Source organism: Chiloscyllium plagiosum, chromosome 5, assembly GCF_004010195.1.
Source record: "Chiloscyllium plagiosum isolate BGI_BamShark_2017 chromosome 5, ASM401019v2, whole genome shotgun sequence".
NCBI lineage: Eukaryota > Metazoa > Chordata > Chondrichthyes > Orectolobiformes > Hemiscylliidae > Chiloscyllium > Chiloscyllium plagiosum.
This window is the reverse complement of record NC_057714.1, coordinates 84,140,069-84,157,375: the sequence shown is the minus strand read 5'-3', so window position 1 is coordinate 84,157,375 and position 17,307 is coordinate 84,140,069. Positions and strand designations below refer to the sequence as shown.

General features: G+C 41.0%; 1 protein-coding gene across 9 annotated transcripts in view; it reads left to right on the top strand.

The window, feature by feature from the left end:
• mpp7a (membrane palmitoylated protein 7a) overlaps positions 1-17,307 on the top strand; it is a 429,268-nt gene that overhangs the window by 258,762 nt on the left and 153,199 nt on the right. For all 9 annotated transcript variants that reach the window (XM_043690509.1, XM_043690504.1, XM_043690506.1 and 6 more), the window contains one exon: positions 5,817-5,897. In XM_043690509.1, coding sequence (XP_043546444.1) covers positions 5,817-5,897 — 81 coding nt within the window. The remainder of the gene's footprint in view (positions 1-5,816; positions 5,898-17,307) is intronic.

The following is a 17,307-nucleotide window of genomic DNA, read 5'->3' as shown; positions in this document are numbered from 1 at the left end:
TATGGAATGAGCTGCCAGAGGATGTGGTGGAGCCTGGTACAATTGCAACATTTAGAAGGCATTTGGATGGGTATATGAATAGGAAGGGTTTGGAGGGATATGGGCCAGGTGGTGGCAGGTGGGACTAGATTGGGTTGGGATATCTGGTCGGCATGGACGGGTTGGACCGAAGGGTCTGTTTCCATGCTGTACGTCTCTATGACTCTAGCTACATTTGTTTGTTACTGTACCTTTAAAATCTCTTTTTGAGAAAAGAGTCTGAAAGGCATAAAACGCTTCGGCAATCAGCACTATAAACACGTAGAGCTTATCGGTGAGACAGGAAACAGAAAAAAATGTCATAAACACCGATGCAAAGCTGGTAATAGGAAGAGATTTAGGAGGCAAAATGAATTGAAGACAAAACTTAGTAAAATGGAAAGAATCGAGGAATGAGAGATGGAGGAAAACAGATTTATTTCACATTTTTGTGTGAAATAATACCTCAATTCCATTATTTTCATGGTATAAATTAGTTGATAATGGTGACAACACATTGCGCCACTTTTCTGCCATGAGATTGGTTTTTATTGGCTTCAAGACAAAAGCTGTTTGCCAGAGTTGAGTGTACAGTGGTAATATAAACAGATCAGGAGATGAGGATTGATGACCTAATTTGAGTTAATCCCCCCCACCAATGTAATACAGTGTACCCTGTGTCTCAACAAAAGAAAATAGCAAAACCTTGTCCTAGTTCTGTCTGTGTTCACCGCTGGTTTGTTTCACTTAAAAAAAATTACTAAGTATAGTGGCTGTTTCTCACAATATTCTTCCACACACTATCTGTATGCAAGTGTTTCTGCAAATGCTGTAGGAGATTGACCCCTGTCCCCATCCAACTAACTAACTTCTCTCCTGGGGAGGAGGAAAGGATAAGAACTTCAGTTTCAAGTTCAGATAAAATGTTTGTATAACGGTTATGTTGATCACTCAGTTAAATACTTGAATGACAGATGTGTGTAATTTGAACCAAATTATTTCATCCAAAAATAGGGGGAAAAAAGTCTAATACATTGACCAGGTTTTGATATTTTCCCTAATTGTATAAATATTACAGCTCTTTAATGCATTATGAAGCTCATGAAACTTTAAAGCAGTCTTGGTGGACTGAAGGACTGGTTCCTGTACTGTTCTTTGTTCAATTCCATCTTAACTATTTCTGTTTGTGCAAATTCGTAAATGTTTTATTATTCTTATCCTCCACTGTGAGACTTAACGATCATAAGTTTTGAGAGTTAAAGTGATTTAATGGAAAATTGTTGATCATTTGTTTACAACTACATTTTTTGTTGTGATTTACAGCTTTGCCACATCATTGCGTCATTTACACATCTTTGACAAGAGAATGACGCACAGCTATTCTGGCTGTTGCTTTCTGCACAAAAAATAAGCTTGGAAAAGTCTTCATTGTAGAACCTTTTAACACCCATCCTCTAGGAGTATTTATTAGTCTTTAGAGTGGTTTCAGCTTGAAGCTGTTAGTGGATTGCTAAACAAGTCAGGAGTGAAATCTACCAGACTGAATTCTAGTAAGTCGTGAAACCGCCTGAAATATAGTGACAACAGTAAACTTGTATTTATATGTGCCTTAAATGTAGCAAAATATTTCATGTGCTTCACTAAACTGTTACCCATCAAAATTTGACACACAGCAATACAAGGAGATATTAGGGCAAATGACCAAAAACTTGTTCAAATAAATTTTAAGGAGCATTTTAAAGGATAGGAAGGTAGAAAGGTGGAGAAGTTTAACACAGGAAATTCCAGAGGTTGGGACCTAGGTAGCTGATGACTTGATTGTCTCCGATGAATTAAGTTAAATTGGAATGTAGGACTTTACTTTTAAGACCTAAGTCGATTAGAATTAAAGACTGAATTTTGAGAGGGGCAATCTAAAGCTTACTAGTCCTTATTAGATTCAAGATCAATTCCAGGTGTAAAAATGTTTCGACATGTTTTGTAAGATTGCTTACATTTATCATAATCAATAAAAATAACACAAATGATACTCAATAAAAGCACTGGTTTTCAGCATATCTATATGGGTTGTTTGTTCACAACACTTGTTGACAGGGCATTTTGCTGAGCAGCAACATAACCACGAGACTGCATGGGAATATTGATTGTATGTTAAAAAAGTTTACGAGGTGTCCTGATAACAAAACAGGACGCAAAAGTACCATGGACATGGTTAATTTTAATTTTCAAACTGTGACTTTAGAAGAAGACTGCTGCAACTAAAAATGACAGCAGATTTAAATTCATTCACTGTCTAGCAAAGTTCTCAGTGGCACCCGTGGAATGTCCCACCTGAAGTGTCAAAGAAACTTTAAACAGAGAGAGAAATATAACAGAAAGAGATACCAAGGGAGCTAACTGCCTTGAGGACAGCAAGCCTTTGTTGCAGAATCTTTGAATTTTGGTCTTCCGGTAATATACAAAAACGTTAAAACGAACTGCAACACTCATGTGTTAATGGCCTAATGTCCTAGTTGTGAACTCGTACACTATTTAAATGTCCACTCTTCACAAATCTATGTGTCTGTATGTGTTGTGATACTATTTTTCTTCTGATTTGTCAATCGTAAACTCGCTGTCACTACTTTAAGAAAGCTTGGTTCAATTGCCTCCTTTTAAAAATAAGCATATATTTCTTTGGGAGGCAGTTGACCTTCTTAGGCAGGTGAATAACCAAAAGGGAGTCAGTTCACCCCTCTTCAACTGGGACCTTAATATTTTGAGATAGCTTATGTATGATGATAACATATTCGAGAAATTCACTGGAACAGGTTGTATCAAAAGGTATGGAGGGGTGAGGCTATGGAGGGACTTGAAACCAAGGGTGACAGTTTTAACATTGACTCTCATTCTAGAAACCTCTCAGGATGGATCATCCAACATAAGAGATTGTAGGGTAATGATCCTTGTTGCAAGTTCAGATAGGAACAACAAGAGTTTTAGATGAATTGTGGTTATGGAGTGTGGAAGATTGGGTGCTAACCAAGAGATCAATGGCATATTCAAGACTGTAGAGATGGTTGAAAGTTCAGCAGCAAGTAAATTGATACAGGGGAAGACTTTTATAATGTTACAAAGGTGGAATTAGATTACATGGTTTGGAATTAGATACTCAACATTGGTTGAGATGATACAAGATTGTGAGTGGTCTGTTTAATTCTCATAGTTGCCAGGTAAAGGGATGGTGTTGGTTACCATGGAACAATGTTTATGATGGTAAATTAAAGGAAATTTCTGCTCATCCAGTCGTAGAAGTCAGGCAAAGACTGGAGTAAATGATAGTTTAGAGTTTGAGAATAAAGAGAATCCAATGAAGGCAGAACTCCGGCTATTACTGCACAGATAATGGAATTCGGTGAGAGCAATTCCACCAAGTTGGGTGTCTGAGAAGTAACACTGCTGAATGGTGTAACTCACAATAGAAAGTTTCAGGCAGGTTACACAAGACAAGGTGGCATCATTTATCACATCCTGATCTGACTTTGAGTTATTTCTGACTTCAGACTTCTTCAGAATGCTGTTTGACAGAAACATAATTAGATGCGATGTACATGGAATTACAAGAACAGTGGGCACAGGTTTTGGAGGTAACATTGTGGCACAAGGGGAGGTGGTAGGCTTGTGGTATTATTGTGGTACTATTAATCCAGCAATCCAGGTAAAGTTGTTTGGGAAGACCCAGTTTCGAATCCTACCACTGCACATGATGGAACTTGAATTCAGTAAAAATCTGGAATTAAAAGTATATTCATGACCACAGATCAATTGTTGATGGCCAGAAAAAGTCAATATGCCACTCATATCCTTTCGGGATGGAAACTGCTAACCTTACCAGGTCCTGTTGACATGCAACTCCAGACCCGTAGCAAACTTTAAACTACTCTCTGGACAATTAGGAATAGACAATAAATGCTGGTCTCACCAGGGGCATCACATCATGTGAATGAATAAAAATTCACTTTCAAGAATTTTACCAAGAGCAGGGAGGTTATAAATGCTTATTTTGACTTGAATAGAGTGGCCACGACAACAAATCTGAAGAAGAAGATTACAGCACTGAACAGATGGGAACTTTTAGCAATACCAGTTGGTTTGGGGGCTATGTCAAGAGTTTGTGAGGTTTGTAATTTAGTGCAATAGGGTCCGTGGAGCAGGCCATGAGTTACCTGTAACATAGCTTAGAAAGGCTATGTGGCAGATTTGATGACTTTCAACTTTCAAGCTTTGTTTAAATTTTAAATCAGGCAGGTTGACTCTAATTCATCAAGGTATTTCTTCAGAAATTTCCTGATGAATGCAAGAAGAAAAGCTTTGATAAAAGTTCACATTTTTCAGTAGTGCGCAAAAATGGTTGTAATGGAGTCGAGAAGTTGGGCTTATCTTTGCATTTAAGGGTTATCATGGAACAATAAGCAGTTTTGGTAGAGGGAAGCGAAACCATGCTTTCGGTGGCTCAGCCAAATCTGGTAATGACCCAGTTCATTTGTGTTCACAGTGGAAACTTGGTGAGAGTTGTAGTTCTAAGATCTTAATTGAGAAGAGTTTTTTTTTGTTTGAAGATTTCAACCCCATGTAATGTTGACAGTCATTGTGTACTACACTTGCTTCATTGAGCATTTTGTCAGCATGAATCATCAGGAAGACCAAAGTCAAAGCCAGGGCTTAGAGAATCCACCTTCTATCAACATTAGCAACCTACTCTTCACATCTTCACATACTGTGGACAAATAGTTACCGGTAGCTTGTCTCTTAATGCTATCATGTCAGAGTTGAAAAGTCATGCCTTGACTTACAGCAAATTCATTGAAAATACAAAACAGATAGAATATTGGGCATCTCCTTGGAGGACGGAGTGCTGAGTACTGAAGTTAATCAGTAAGCAGGGAATCCCCACGCCCCCCAAAAAAGTAGCTGTCCTCATGAGTCAGTGGTGGCTCTGGTTGGATCATGTGAGCAGAAGAGGTCTTGCCAATAGTCTCGTGCCAATGCCAGAGAGTAACAGGTAACCTGTGTATGTGATTTATGAATGTCAATATGTGAGATATTGACACTTGACAACAGGAGTGTCTGGAGACACATCTGGAAGGGCCTAGATAAAGCACAGGACAACAAAAAAATAGCCAATTACCAGAAAAGAGAACCCAATAGAAGGAAAAAAGTCAGCAGTTAATATTGGATCAATGCTATTCATCTGTGCCAACTGTGAAAGGGACTTTCACTCATTAATTGCCCTCTATTCCAGGACAGAGTGACATACACCCTGGGCGCAATCCATCATTTCCAGAGGTGGATGAATGCCATCTCTAGGAATTGAGTGGGGACGCCTTGATTTACACTGAGAGCAGCAGTACAGTGTTCAGATAGCGTTGTAGCTTACGTTCTGCACTGATTGCACACGTTTCAAAGTGACTGCCAGGAATTGTTACTCCTTTTGTTTGACCCAAGTTTTGTGCGCAAAGACTTTTTCTATACAGTGGGTACCACCCATCTATGGACTAAATCAAAGCATGATCTTGCTGTGGAGCTGCCACACATGATTAGTTGAACTGAAGTAAGCTGAAGTGTCTTGCCAAAGTTGGCCCACTGAGAAGTAGGAAAAAAGGCTGATGATTAATGGTCTATTATTTTTCATGCTAGTCTTTCTTTGCACAGGCAAGAAAGTAATAACTTTAAACAGAGAAATTTTCAGATGTCACAAATGCAATAAGTGAAACTAATATTTCCCCAATTTTTTTTTGTTTTTTTATTCTATTTCATAGCTCACTGAGGATCTGCACAACACACCAATGAACAGTGAGATCAGAGAATTGGTGAAGCTACTATCACAGCCCCACCTCAAGGTGAGAGCATGTAACATGTGTAAGCATGTAGTCTAAATAATTTAAATGCTTTTACTTGAATTTTGTTGCCAGAATTAGTTATCCAGAAAACCATAGAGAAAAATGAGTTCTGTTCTAAGCCCAGCTATGTTCATAAAATTTCTACTTTGTGTGTGCACTTCAAAGGATTTGCATTTGATAATGCGGCCACTGTTGTTTGTAATATACATAAATGATCTGAAAGAGGGCACTGTTGGTATGATCAGCCAGTTTGCAGATGACACGAAGATTGGTGTAGTAGCAGAAAGCATAAGGGACTCTCAAAGAATACAGGAGAATATAGATAGACTGGAGAGTTGGGCGGAGAAGTGGCGGATGGAGTTCAGTCCAGGAAAATGTGAGGTGATGCATTTTGGGAAGTCTAATTCTAGAGTGAATTATACAGGAAACGGAAGAGCCTTGGGAAAGTTTGGTGAGCAGAGAGATCTTGGAGTTCAGGTCCATTGTACCCTGAAGGTTGCTTCACAAGTGGATAGAGTGGTCAAGAAGTCATATAGTATGCTTGCCTTCACTGGACCGGGTATTGAGTATAAGAACTGGCAGGTCATGTTAAAATTGTACACTATGTTGGTTCGGCCACATTTAGAATACTGTGTACAATTCTGGTCACCACATTGCCAAAAGAATGTGGACGCTTTGGAGAGGGTGCAGAGAAGGTTTACGAGGATGTCACCTGGTATGGAAGGTGCTAGCTATGAAGAGAGGTTGAGTAGGTTAGGATTGTTTTGATTAGAAAAAAGGAGATTGAGGGGGGCCCTGATTGAGGTCTCCAAACTCAAGAAGGGTATAGACAGGGTGGATAGAGACCAGCTTTTTCCCTCGGTGAAGGATTCAGTGACGAGAGGTCACGCTTTCAAGGTGAGAGGTGAAAAGTTTAAGGGGGATACACAAGGCAAGTACTTAACATGGAGGGTGGTAGGTGCATGGAACGCGTTGCCAGCAGAGGTATTAGAGGCAGGGACGATAGATTCATTTAAGATGTATATGGATAGATGTATGTGTAGTTGGGGAGCAGAGGGCTTAGGTATTGGGCAACAGGCTTGGACAGTGGATTTGGATCGGCTCAAGGTTGGAGGGCTAAAGGGACTGTTCCTGGGCTGTAAATTTTCTTTGTTCATTGATGCAAATTTCTTTACTTATCATTATCTTTGTTAACAGGCTTATTGAATGGAATGTTATGTACGAACCCAACTCTGATGAAGTGCATTTAGTCTAAACAAATGTTTGAAATAAATGTTTTGAATTAGGAACAAAAATATAGGAATCTAGAATGTGAATCTGAAAGGTGTATTGAAAGGCAGCCTATGTACTCCGAATGAACAAAGTATTTTAGATCCATTGGCTTGTCCTTTGTTACATTTTGAGAAATTTCACTCAATCCAAGCCAAATCGTTTTACCAATTGATGTGTTCCTAAAAGTGATGAAAAAATTCAGCAAGTGGAATGAGGGTATTTATTGCAATTTAAAAAGCAATCTACATGTGAGAAGTTTGTTTTTGAGATATGAGCATTGGTAGCCATGCCATTATTCATTACTAATTCCTAATTGCGCTGAAGACGGTAGTGGCAGTTGACTTTCTTGAACCGTGCAGTCCATGTGATGTTGTATACCCACAGCTTTAAGGGAGGGATTTTCAGGATTTTGACCCAGCAACAGAACAAAAACGATTTAGTTCCTAATGTTGTGTGTCTTGGAGGGAAACCTACATGTGGTAGCATTCCCATGCATCAGATAATGGGTTTGGAAGGTGCAAACAACGCAGACTTCTCAAGTTACTGAGAACTGTAACATGGCTGCCATTGTGTATCTATGGTGATGGCGGTGAATGTTGAAGCTGCTGGATGGGCTGATTTGTTCTTGATGCCATCAAGCTTCTTAGGTGTTGCTGAAGCTGCACTCATCCAGGCAAGTGGAGAGTGTTTCATTACCCAATTGTAGATTGTGCACAAGTGTTGAAGAGTCAGGTACTGAGTTACTAATTGATGGATTCCTAGTCTTTGACTCATTTTTGTGGTTAGTTCAATTTATACTCAGTGTTAAGTTCCAGGAGGTTGATATTTATGGATTCAGTGATGGTAATGATAGTGAACATTGAGGAGAGATGATTAGGTTACATTCTTTGATCTTGTCTCCTTATTACCCTCAATGATTTTTCCAATTGGTGTTCAACGTGGAGAAGGACTAATTCATCAGCCAAGGAAGAAGGAATTGAGATCCAGTAATGCATGCAAGAATGGCGATCTCCTGGTGGATTTTTTGAATACTTGATCCAAATCTTACTTTTTATATTGCCAAGAGCTTTGTAAAATTATGGTTTCAGATTGTGATGATGTAACGTTTTCTAAAATTCTACGTTTTTATTCAGTATGGTTAAAGATTTTGAAAGATTCCAGCCTAAAAGTATAAGTACTTTTCTGTGTAAGCTATATGTGCGCAAATATTTTGATTCTATACCAACCACGAGTTTTACAACATATAGTAGAACAGATGCTTCTTGCTTAGATTTGTATTGCATTGCATATGGGGTATCCTTCTACTTTTGACACTGAACTTGATATTTGATTGCTTTATGCGATTTTGAACCTCCCAAATTCAGGGCAGAGCAGTTCTATGGATGTGGCCTATGTTGGTTAAATGTTTAATGTTTGAATATAATAAATATGGTTGTTTGTTACATGAGAAGCCTCTGATTCAGAATCTCATTTGAGACCCTTGTTAACATTTTAGTTCAGAACATTTATCAAGTTGTTTTTCAAGGCTTGTGCAGAATGTGCAGCATAATCATTATGATTGCTTCTAAATGGTCTTGAAAAAAGTTAGAGTCTTAGTCATATAGCATGGAAATAGACTCTTCGATCCAACCAATCATGCCAACCACGTTTGCACACTAAACTAGTTCCACCTGCCTGTACTTAGCCCATAGCCATCCAAATCTTTCCAATTCATGAACTTATCCAAATGTCTTTTAAACACCAATTGTAATTGCATCCACCACTTTCCAGTGAAAACAAACCCAGTCTATCCAACCTTCCTTCATAGCTCAAATCCCCCATACCAGGTAACATCCTAGTAAACCTTTTTTGTGCCCTCTTCAAAGTATCCATATTGTCTGGTAGTATTGTGACCAGAACTGTACACAATATTCCAGTGTGGCCTAACTAAAGCTCTGTAAAGCTGCAGCAAGCAGTGTGAGCACTGCTGCCTCACAGCAGCAGAGACCCGGGTTCGATTCCTGCCTCAGGCAACTGTCTGTGTGGAGGTTGCACATTCTTCCCGTGTCTGCATAGGTTTCCTCCAGGTGCTCCGGTTTCCCCCCACAATCCAAAGATGTGCAGGTCAGATGGATTGGCCATGATAAATTGCCCATAGTGTTAGGCGCATTAGTCAGGGGTAAATAGAAGATAGGGGAGTGAGTCTGGGTGAGTTACTCTTCGGAGGGTCAATGTGGACTTGTTGGGCCGAAGGGCCTGTTTTCACACTGTAGGAAATCTAATCTAATAACTTGCCTATTTTTATACTCATTACCCTTACCAATGAAGGCAAGTATACCATAGGCATTTTTTATTACCTTATTTACCCATGCTGCCACCTTCAATAATCTGTGGACCCAGATCTCTCTGTACATCAATATTCCTAAGGGTTCTGCCATTCACTTTATAATTTCCACTTGTACTTGACTGTCCAAAATGTATCACTTCACATTTGTCTGGATTAAACTCCATCTGCCATTTTTCTGCCCATGTCTCCAACTGATCCATATGCTGCTGTATCCTCTGACAATCCTCCTCTCTATCCACAACTCCATCAATCTTTGTATCATCCCCAAACTTACTAATTAGACCAGTTACGTTTTCCTCCAAATCATTAATGTAGACAACAAACAGCAGAGGTCCCAGCACTGATCTCTGTGGAACATCACAAGTTACAGCCTTCCATTGCATAAAGCATCCTTACACCGCTATACTTCATCTCCTATGACAAACTCAGTTAGATATCCATCTTGACAGCTCATCCCGATACTGTGACTTCACCTTTTGTACTAGTCTGCCATGAGGGACCTTGCCAAAGGCTGTACTGAAGTCCATATAGATAAATCAACATCTTTTCCAACACTCATCCTCCAGAAACTCAATCAAGTTAGTGAGGCACAACCTCCCCTGCACAAAACCATACTGTCTATCACTAATAAGTCCATTTGCTTCTAAATATGTATTGATCTTGTTCTGAGAATCTTTTCTAATAATTTCCCTACCACTGACGTGAGACTCTGAGGGCTATACTTTTCAGGATTATTCCTGCTATCCTCCTTAAATAATGGAACAACATTGCATTTTCTCCTGTTTTCTGGGGCCTCACCTATGGCCAAAGATGATACAAAGACGTTTGTTTCATCCAAATCATTTATATAAATGACAAACGAAAGTGGACCCAGTACCAATCCTTGTGGAACACCACCCTTTACAGGCTTCCAGTCTGAAAAACAACCCTTAAAATGATAGAATTCAGCAATCCAACTGCTGTTAAAATACTTTCATTTCACTTTAGTGCAATGCCAAAAATAAGATACACTGCATAATGTCATCATTAAATAAATGTACAATAATAAATCTAATTTAAGCTATTCTGTTTTTGTAAAAATGAAGGATAAAGGTGATTTTTGGCTCCTTATTTAGATTTGTCTTTTTTCTTACTGTTTTTCTTATACTTTTTGAAGATGGTTGCTGTTGACATATATCATAAAACTATTTCCATTGCCTCGGGGTCACAACGCACAAAGTTATAGAGGTTACTTGGTAGCAGTTCGGAAAAAAAGTTGGCAAAGCATAATATTCCAGCATCTGTGAGATTTTGACATTGTTTCTTCCAAAGTACATGGCAGCATTCACGAATATCCATCTTTTTTTGTGTTTTTTTGCCGTTCGTTTTCAACATTAGCATTAGCAAGAAAGGCAGCTCAGGATATTTTCTCGCTGCGGGAGTTTTGGGCTCCATATTTAAAATGATAGCTGCCAGCAGTTCAATATTACTTTATCTCACATGTCATCTAAAGCTACAACACTTCAATTTTTTTTAAATGACTGAAACAGTTGCAGCTGTATTGCTGCAGAGTCCTGTGAAAAATCTTGATGTAGAAGTACAGGAATAAAAAAATGTGTGAGGCTTCAGAAAAATATCCTTTTTTTGTCTCAACCGTTGTTTACAAAGCTCGGTAAGAGGAGGCACAAGGCTACCAGCAGTGGTCCATCAAAGTATTATTACTGTTTTGTGTTCAGTGGCACCAGTGCTGCAAGCTTATTTCAACAGCAAACAGTTTAACTAGTATCTTAATTAGAATCATAGAATCCCTACAGCAGGCCATTCATCCCATCAAGTTTACACTGATCCTCCAAAGAGTACCCCTCCAGACCCACCCACGTCCCTAGCCCTCAACCCCACCCTATCCTTGTCTTTCCCATTTCCAATCCACCTATGCTGCACATAGTTGGACTGTGTGAAGAAACCAGAGCACCCAGAACTCCATGCAGATATGGGGAGAACGTGCAAACACTGTATTCCTCTATTCTCTGCCGTTCATGTGTCCGTTTAAATGCCTCTTAAACTTTGCTGCTGTATCTGCTTCCACCACCTTCCCTGGCAGCATTTTCCTGACACTGATCACCCTCGCACCTCTCCAATAAACTTATTCCCACTCAACTTCAAACCTATCACATTTCCACCATGGGACTGTCCATGCCTCTCAGTTTTATGGACTGTGTCAGAGTGAGTTGGGTCTGGAAACTTCCAGAGTGACTGCCCCCATAGACTTCACCCCAAAACCCAAAAAGCTCACTCCGTAACCTCCTTGCTTGGAGAGACAGCGATAATCCTGGGATAATCACAGACCTCACTTCCTGCCCAGACAGATTGTGATAATCCTGTGACACTCACTAATGTCCCCCCCCCCCCCGCTACTGGAGAGGCACTCACTAACGTTCCCCCCAGTGCCCGGACAGGCACTCACTAACGTTCTCCCCTACCCCCGCCCGGAGAGGCACTCGCTAACGTCTCTCCCTGCCCAGAGAGGCACTCGCTAACGTCTCTCCCTGCCCGGAGAGGCACTCGCTAACGTCTCTCCCTGCCCGGAGAGAGACACTCTCATCTCAATAATGCTGGGATAATCTCTAAACTCTCTCCCTGCACGGAGAGAGAAACACTCGAAACGCACTCGCTGTCTGGAGAGACATTCACTCACCTCACTTTCCTGCTCAGAGAGACGGTGATAATCCTGGGATAATCACTAATCTCACTCCTTGCCCAGAGACACCATCTCTAACCTCTCTCTCTGCCCGGAGAGACAGTTATAATCCTGGGATAATCTCTAAACTCACTCCCTACCCAGAAAGGCAGTGACAATCGTGGGATAGCCTCTGATCTCGTTCCCTGCCCAGAGAGACCATGATAATCTTGGGATAATATCTAATGTCACTCCCTGTCCAGTGCAACAGTGATAATTATGGGACAGACCTGTAGCAGGTTGGATATTTTCTAGTCAGCTCTGAGGAGGCGAATAGTTGGCTGGAGACAAGAGGTTGACACTGAGTGACTTGTTTCCCACTTTACTTGGGTCTCTGAACTCTTATTTCCATCTTTTTGTGCCGACCCATCTCCAGGTCTCCACCAAAGACTTTGATTATCAGACCCAGGAGTTGGCATTCCCACTGTAAAGGGGCCTCAACTATCTCCTTTCGACCCTGTCTGAACTTGCCCAGGCCATCTCTGACATCAGTTTCTGAAATTTGTGCAGTGTCATTGTTTAATAAGTAAAGCTCAAGTTGAGGTACAACCATATACTATGGTATAATAAAAAAAACTGTTTGAAATAAACTTCATGAACTAAAGCCTTCTATAGTTATTTATACACCACTCACTGCACCATATATTGGCTATGGTTTTTCAATGGTTGAGCAAACCTATCTGAACACATTAGTCTCTGTTTCTAACATTCTGAAGGGCTGGGTCTGATTGCCAGTGAGCACTGAGAGTATCTTCATGGTTTTTGCATCCCCGCCAAAAGCTAGTAATAACCCCAAGGTCAATTCCAACATTATAAAGCATACCTAAACATAATTGTTAGGACACAAAACTGTCTTGACAGGTGTTGAGATGGTAGTAGTATAGTCATGTCACTGTACTAGCAATCCAGAAGCTCTGGTTACAGGTGTTCAAATTCCACCTTGGCAGCTGGTAGAATTTGGATTTTACTACTAAATCTGGGGAAAAAAAAACCTAATCTTAGTAATCATGGTCATAAAACCATTGTTCAGTTATTATTCAAAAGCCACTGATGCCCTTGAGGGAAGGATATGTGCCAACCTTACTTAGTCTGGCTTGCATGTGACACCAGACCATAAGCAATGTGGTTGACTCTTAACTGGCTTCTGAAATGGCTGACCAAGCTACTCTGTCATAGCAGACTACTGCAGTCTCAAAGTGAATTAAACCAAGAAACTACTCAACATTGACCAAAAATGACAACACCACGACTAGCCCTGTCAACCCTACAAAGTTCTCTTTACAAAACTCTTTAACCATGTCAAAACTAGGACAACTATCCAAACGCTGGTCAAGTAATAGCCTGACATTTTTATACTCATCAAATTATGACCACCCGTGAGTATACTTAGTTCCCTGGACCAAGTTAGAGGAACAAACCTACCAAACAGACTCCCGCCACCTATGGCAAGGCCTAAACAACATTACAGAATACAAAATGAAGCGGAGCAAGATATCTGACAAAGACATAGCCCTCCCTGATGTGTTTAATGCCTTCTATGCTTAGTCTGAGCCGAGTGCTAGCAGCATGGTAACACATGCACTGACAGCTCCAGATGCACTTGTTCCCTCAGTCGCCACTGCAAATGTCAGATCGGACTTCCCAGGAGTCAACCCAATGAAAGCAACGTGCCCGGACAGTGTCCCTGGCCAAGCACTCTGAGCCTGTGCGGATCAACTGGCGGAGGTATTCACACATCTTCAGCCTCTCCCTCCTACAAGCCAATCTCCGCCTGCTTCAAGAAGTCCATCAGCATCCCTGTACCTAAGAAAACACATGTATTGTGCCTTAATGACTACAGTCCTCAGCCCACACCTTTACTCCCTGTGGTTCCATGAAAATGTTGCCAAATTCCAAAGAAACGGCATCTACAGGTTCACTGATGACACCGCTGTGGTTAGATGAATGAAAGGCATTCCTGACGAAGGACTTATGCCTGAAACAGTGATTCTCCTGCTCCTCGGATGCTGCCTGACCTCCTGTGGTTTTCCAGCACCACACTCTTCCATCTGTAGTTAGATGGATATCTAACAATGGCAAGTCAAAATTCAGAAGGCGTACAGAGGGCAGTGAGAACCATTTCCCTCTCAACATCAGCAAAGCTAAAGAACTGATCATTGACTTCAGAAAGAAAGGAAGAGAACCCACCCCTACCTACATCAATGGAACCGAGGTTGAGAGGATGGAGAGTGGCAAATACCTCAGAGTGATATAACCGACAACCTGCCCTGGTCCTGCCAATTAGATGCAATGGTCAAGAAGGCACAACAATGTCTCCTCTTCCTCAGATGGCTCAAGAAATTTGGCATGTCCATAAGGATCCTCAATAACATCTACAGAAACATACTGTCTGGGTGCACAATCGCCTATAAGGCAACCACTCTGCCCAGGACTGTAAGAAACGACAGAAGGTGCTATGCATAGCCCAGACCATTATGGAAGCCAATCTTCCATCCATGGACTCCATTTACACAGCTGTCAATGCCGCAGAAAGGCTGTCAATGTCGTCAAAGACCCATCATACTCCAGTAATGATCTCCGATAACCTCTTCTGGCAGACAGAAGATCTAGAAGCTTGAACACACACACACATCAGCAGGTTCAAGAACAACTTTTTCCTCGCCATTATTCGATTGATGAATGGAGACTCTAGCCTCAAAAAATGCTGATCTTGCTAACGTTGATCTTGCCTAGTGCACGCCCTGTGCAAAGTAACCTGTAGGCTACTGTCTAAGCCTTTTGATAATCTCTGATCTGTACATCCTTGCTTACTATGATCTGCCAGTACTGCTCATAAGCAAAGCTTTTCTTTGTAGTTCAGTACACGTGACAGTCAATCAATCGAACACAGAGCACCAGATGTAGTACAGAGTTATACAACTGGGAGAAAATTGCCCTGGGATTCTTCAACATTGACTCTTTACCCATTAAGTCTCTTTTAGCATCCAGTCATAGGAACTTGAGGGTGGTATCAAGGAGCATCAACAAAACTGGTTGGCAGTCAGAAGGAAAGTTCTCCATTGGTTTAAGATGTACTTAGCGCAAAGGAAGATTATTGCAATTACTGGAGGTCAGTGATTTAATTTCACAACATCCTTTCAAGAGTTCCTCAGCATAATGTCATCCATGCAACAATCGTCAGCTGCTTCTTCCTGACCTTTCCTCTATCATTAGATCAGAAGTTGGGTGTTTGCTAATGACTGTACAAGTTCAGCAGCTTTCACAGTTCCTCAGATACTGAAGCTGCTTGTGTCCATATATGTAGCAAGACCTGGAGAACATTTAGGGTTGGGGTGATCAGAGGCAAATAAAACTCACACCACACAAGTGCTAAGTAATGGCTATCTTCAACAAATGGTTTTCTGGCCATTTCCCTTTGACATTCAATGGTATTGCCATTGCTGAATCCCCCACTGTTAATATGCTAGAAATTACTGTTGACCAGAGACCGAACTGGACCAGCTATGCAAATGTGTTGTTACAAAAGATGAGAGGCAAAGATTTCTGCAGTTCGTGACTCTCTGAAGCCTGTGCATTATCTACAAGGGACAATTTAGACATGTGATGGAATGTTCTTCACTTGCCTGGATAAGTGTAATTCCAAACACACTTGAGAAGCTCAATATAATCCAAGACAATATAATCCATTCAAGTGGCACCCTATCACCTCAAACATTCACATCCTGTACCACCTTCAATGCAAAGTGACAGCACTATATCTTATACAAAATATGTTGCAGTAAGTCACCCTCTTTTGATAGCAACTTCCAAATCCACAGCCTCTACCATGTAAAAGGGCACTAGGTGCATGGGACCACACCATCACTGACAAGTTCACCTTGAAGACACATATCCTGGCTTGGAACTTCATTGTCATTCCTTCACTGTTCCTGGACCAAAACTGCTTCTAGATCTAGAGTCATGCCTACCCTCCAATGCAGCTGTTAATTCTAGCAGCTCACCCCCACTACCTCAACGGGAATTAGGAATATTCAGTAAATACAGGCCTAGCCAGCAATGCCCGCATCTGGTGGAAGAATAAGTATAGTATTATCAGGCATGGATTTCAGTGCTTTCCTCAGCTTTGATTTTTGGTGATTTTATGCTTATGTCTGAACCCTGATGCTGCTAACATTGTAACCTTGCTTCAGTTCTATTCCATTGTGCAAATGGGATGGCTGCTAAACAGAAATTGCTCATTCTGCTCCCTCACCTACCCATGATGGACTGAATTGCTTTCCATTAATCATAAATCTCCCTATGATTGGGCTTTTCAATGATTGTGCCTTACCAACTTAATAGAGTTCTTTGAGGAAGTGACCAAGTTGATAGATGAAGGAAGGGCTGTTGATGTCATATACGTGGACTTTAGTAAGGCATTTGATAAGGTTCCCCATGGTAAACTAATGGAGAAAGTGAAGTCACATGGTGCGCAGGGTATTCTAGCTAGGTGGATAAAAAACTGGTTGAGCAACAGGAGACAGTAGTAGTTGAAGGGAGTTTTTCAAAATGGAGAGAGGTGACCAGTGGTGTTCCACACAGATCAGTGCTGGGGCCACTGTTGTTTGTGATATACATAAATGATCTGGAAGAGGGCACTGTTGGTATGATCAGCAAGTTTGCAGATGACACAAAGATTGGTGGAGTAGCAGAAAGCATAGGGAATTGTCAAAGAATACAGGAGAATATAGATAGACTGGAGAGTTGGATGGAGAAGTGGCAGATGGAGTTCAATCCGGGCAAATGTGAGGTGATGCATTTTGGGAAGTCTAATTCTAGTGCGAGTTATACTGTAAACAGAAGAGCCTTCAGAAAAGTTGATAACCAGAGAGATCTGGGAGTTCAGATCCATTGTACCCTGAAGGTTGCTGCACAGGTGAATAGAGTGGTCAAGAAGGCATATGGGTATTGAGTATAAGAGCTGGCGGGTCATGTTAAAATTGTACACGACAATTGGTTCAGCCGCATTTAGAATACTGTGTACAGTTCTGGTCGCTACATTACCAAAAGGATGTGGACGAGGGTGCAGAGAAGTCTTGCGAGGATGTTGTCTGGTA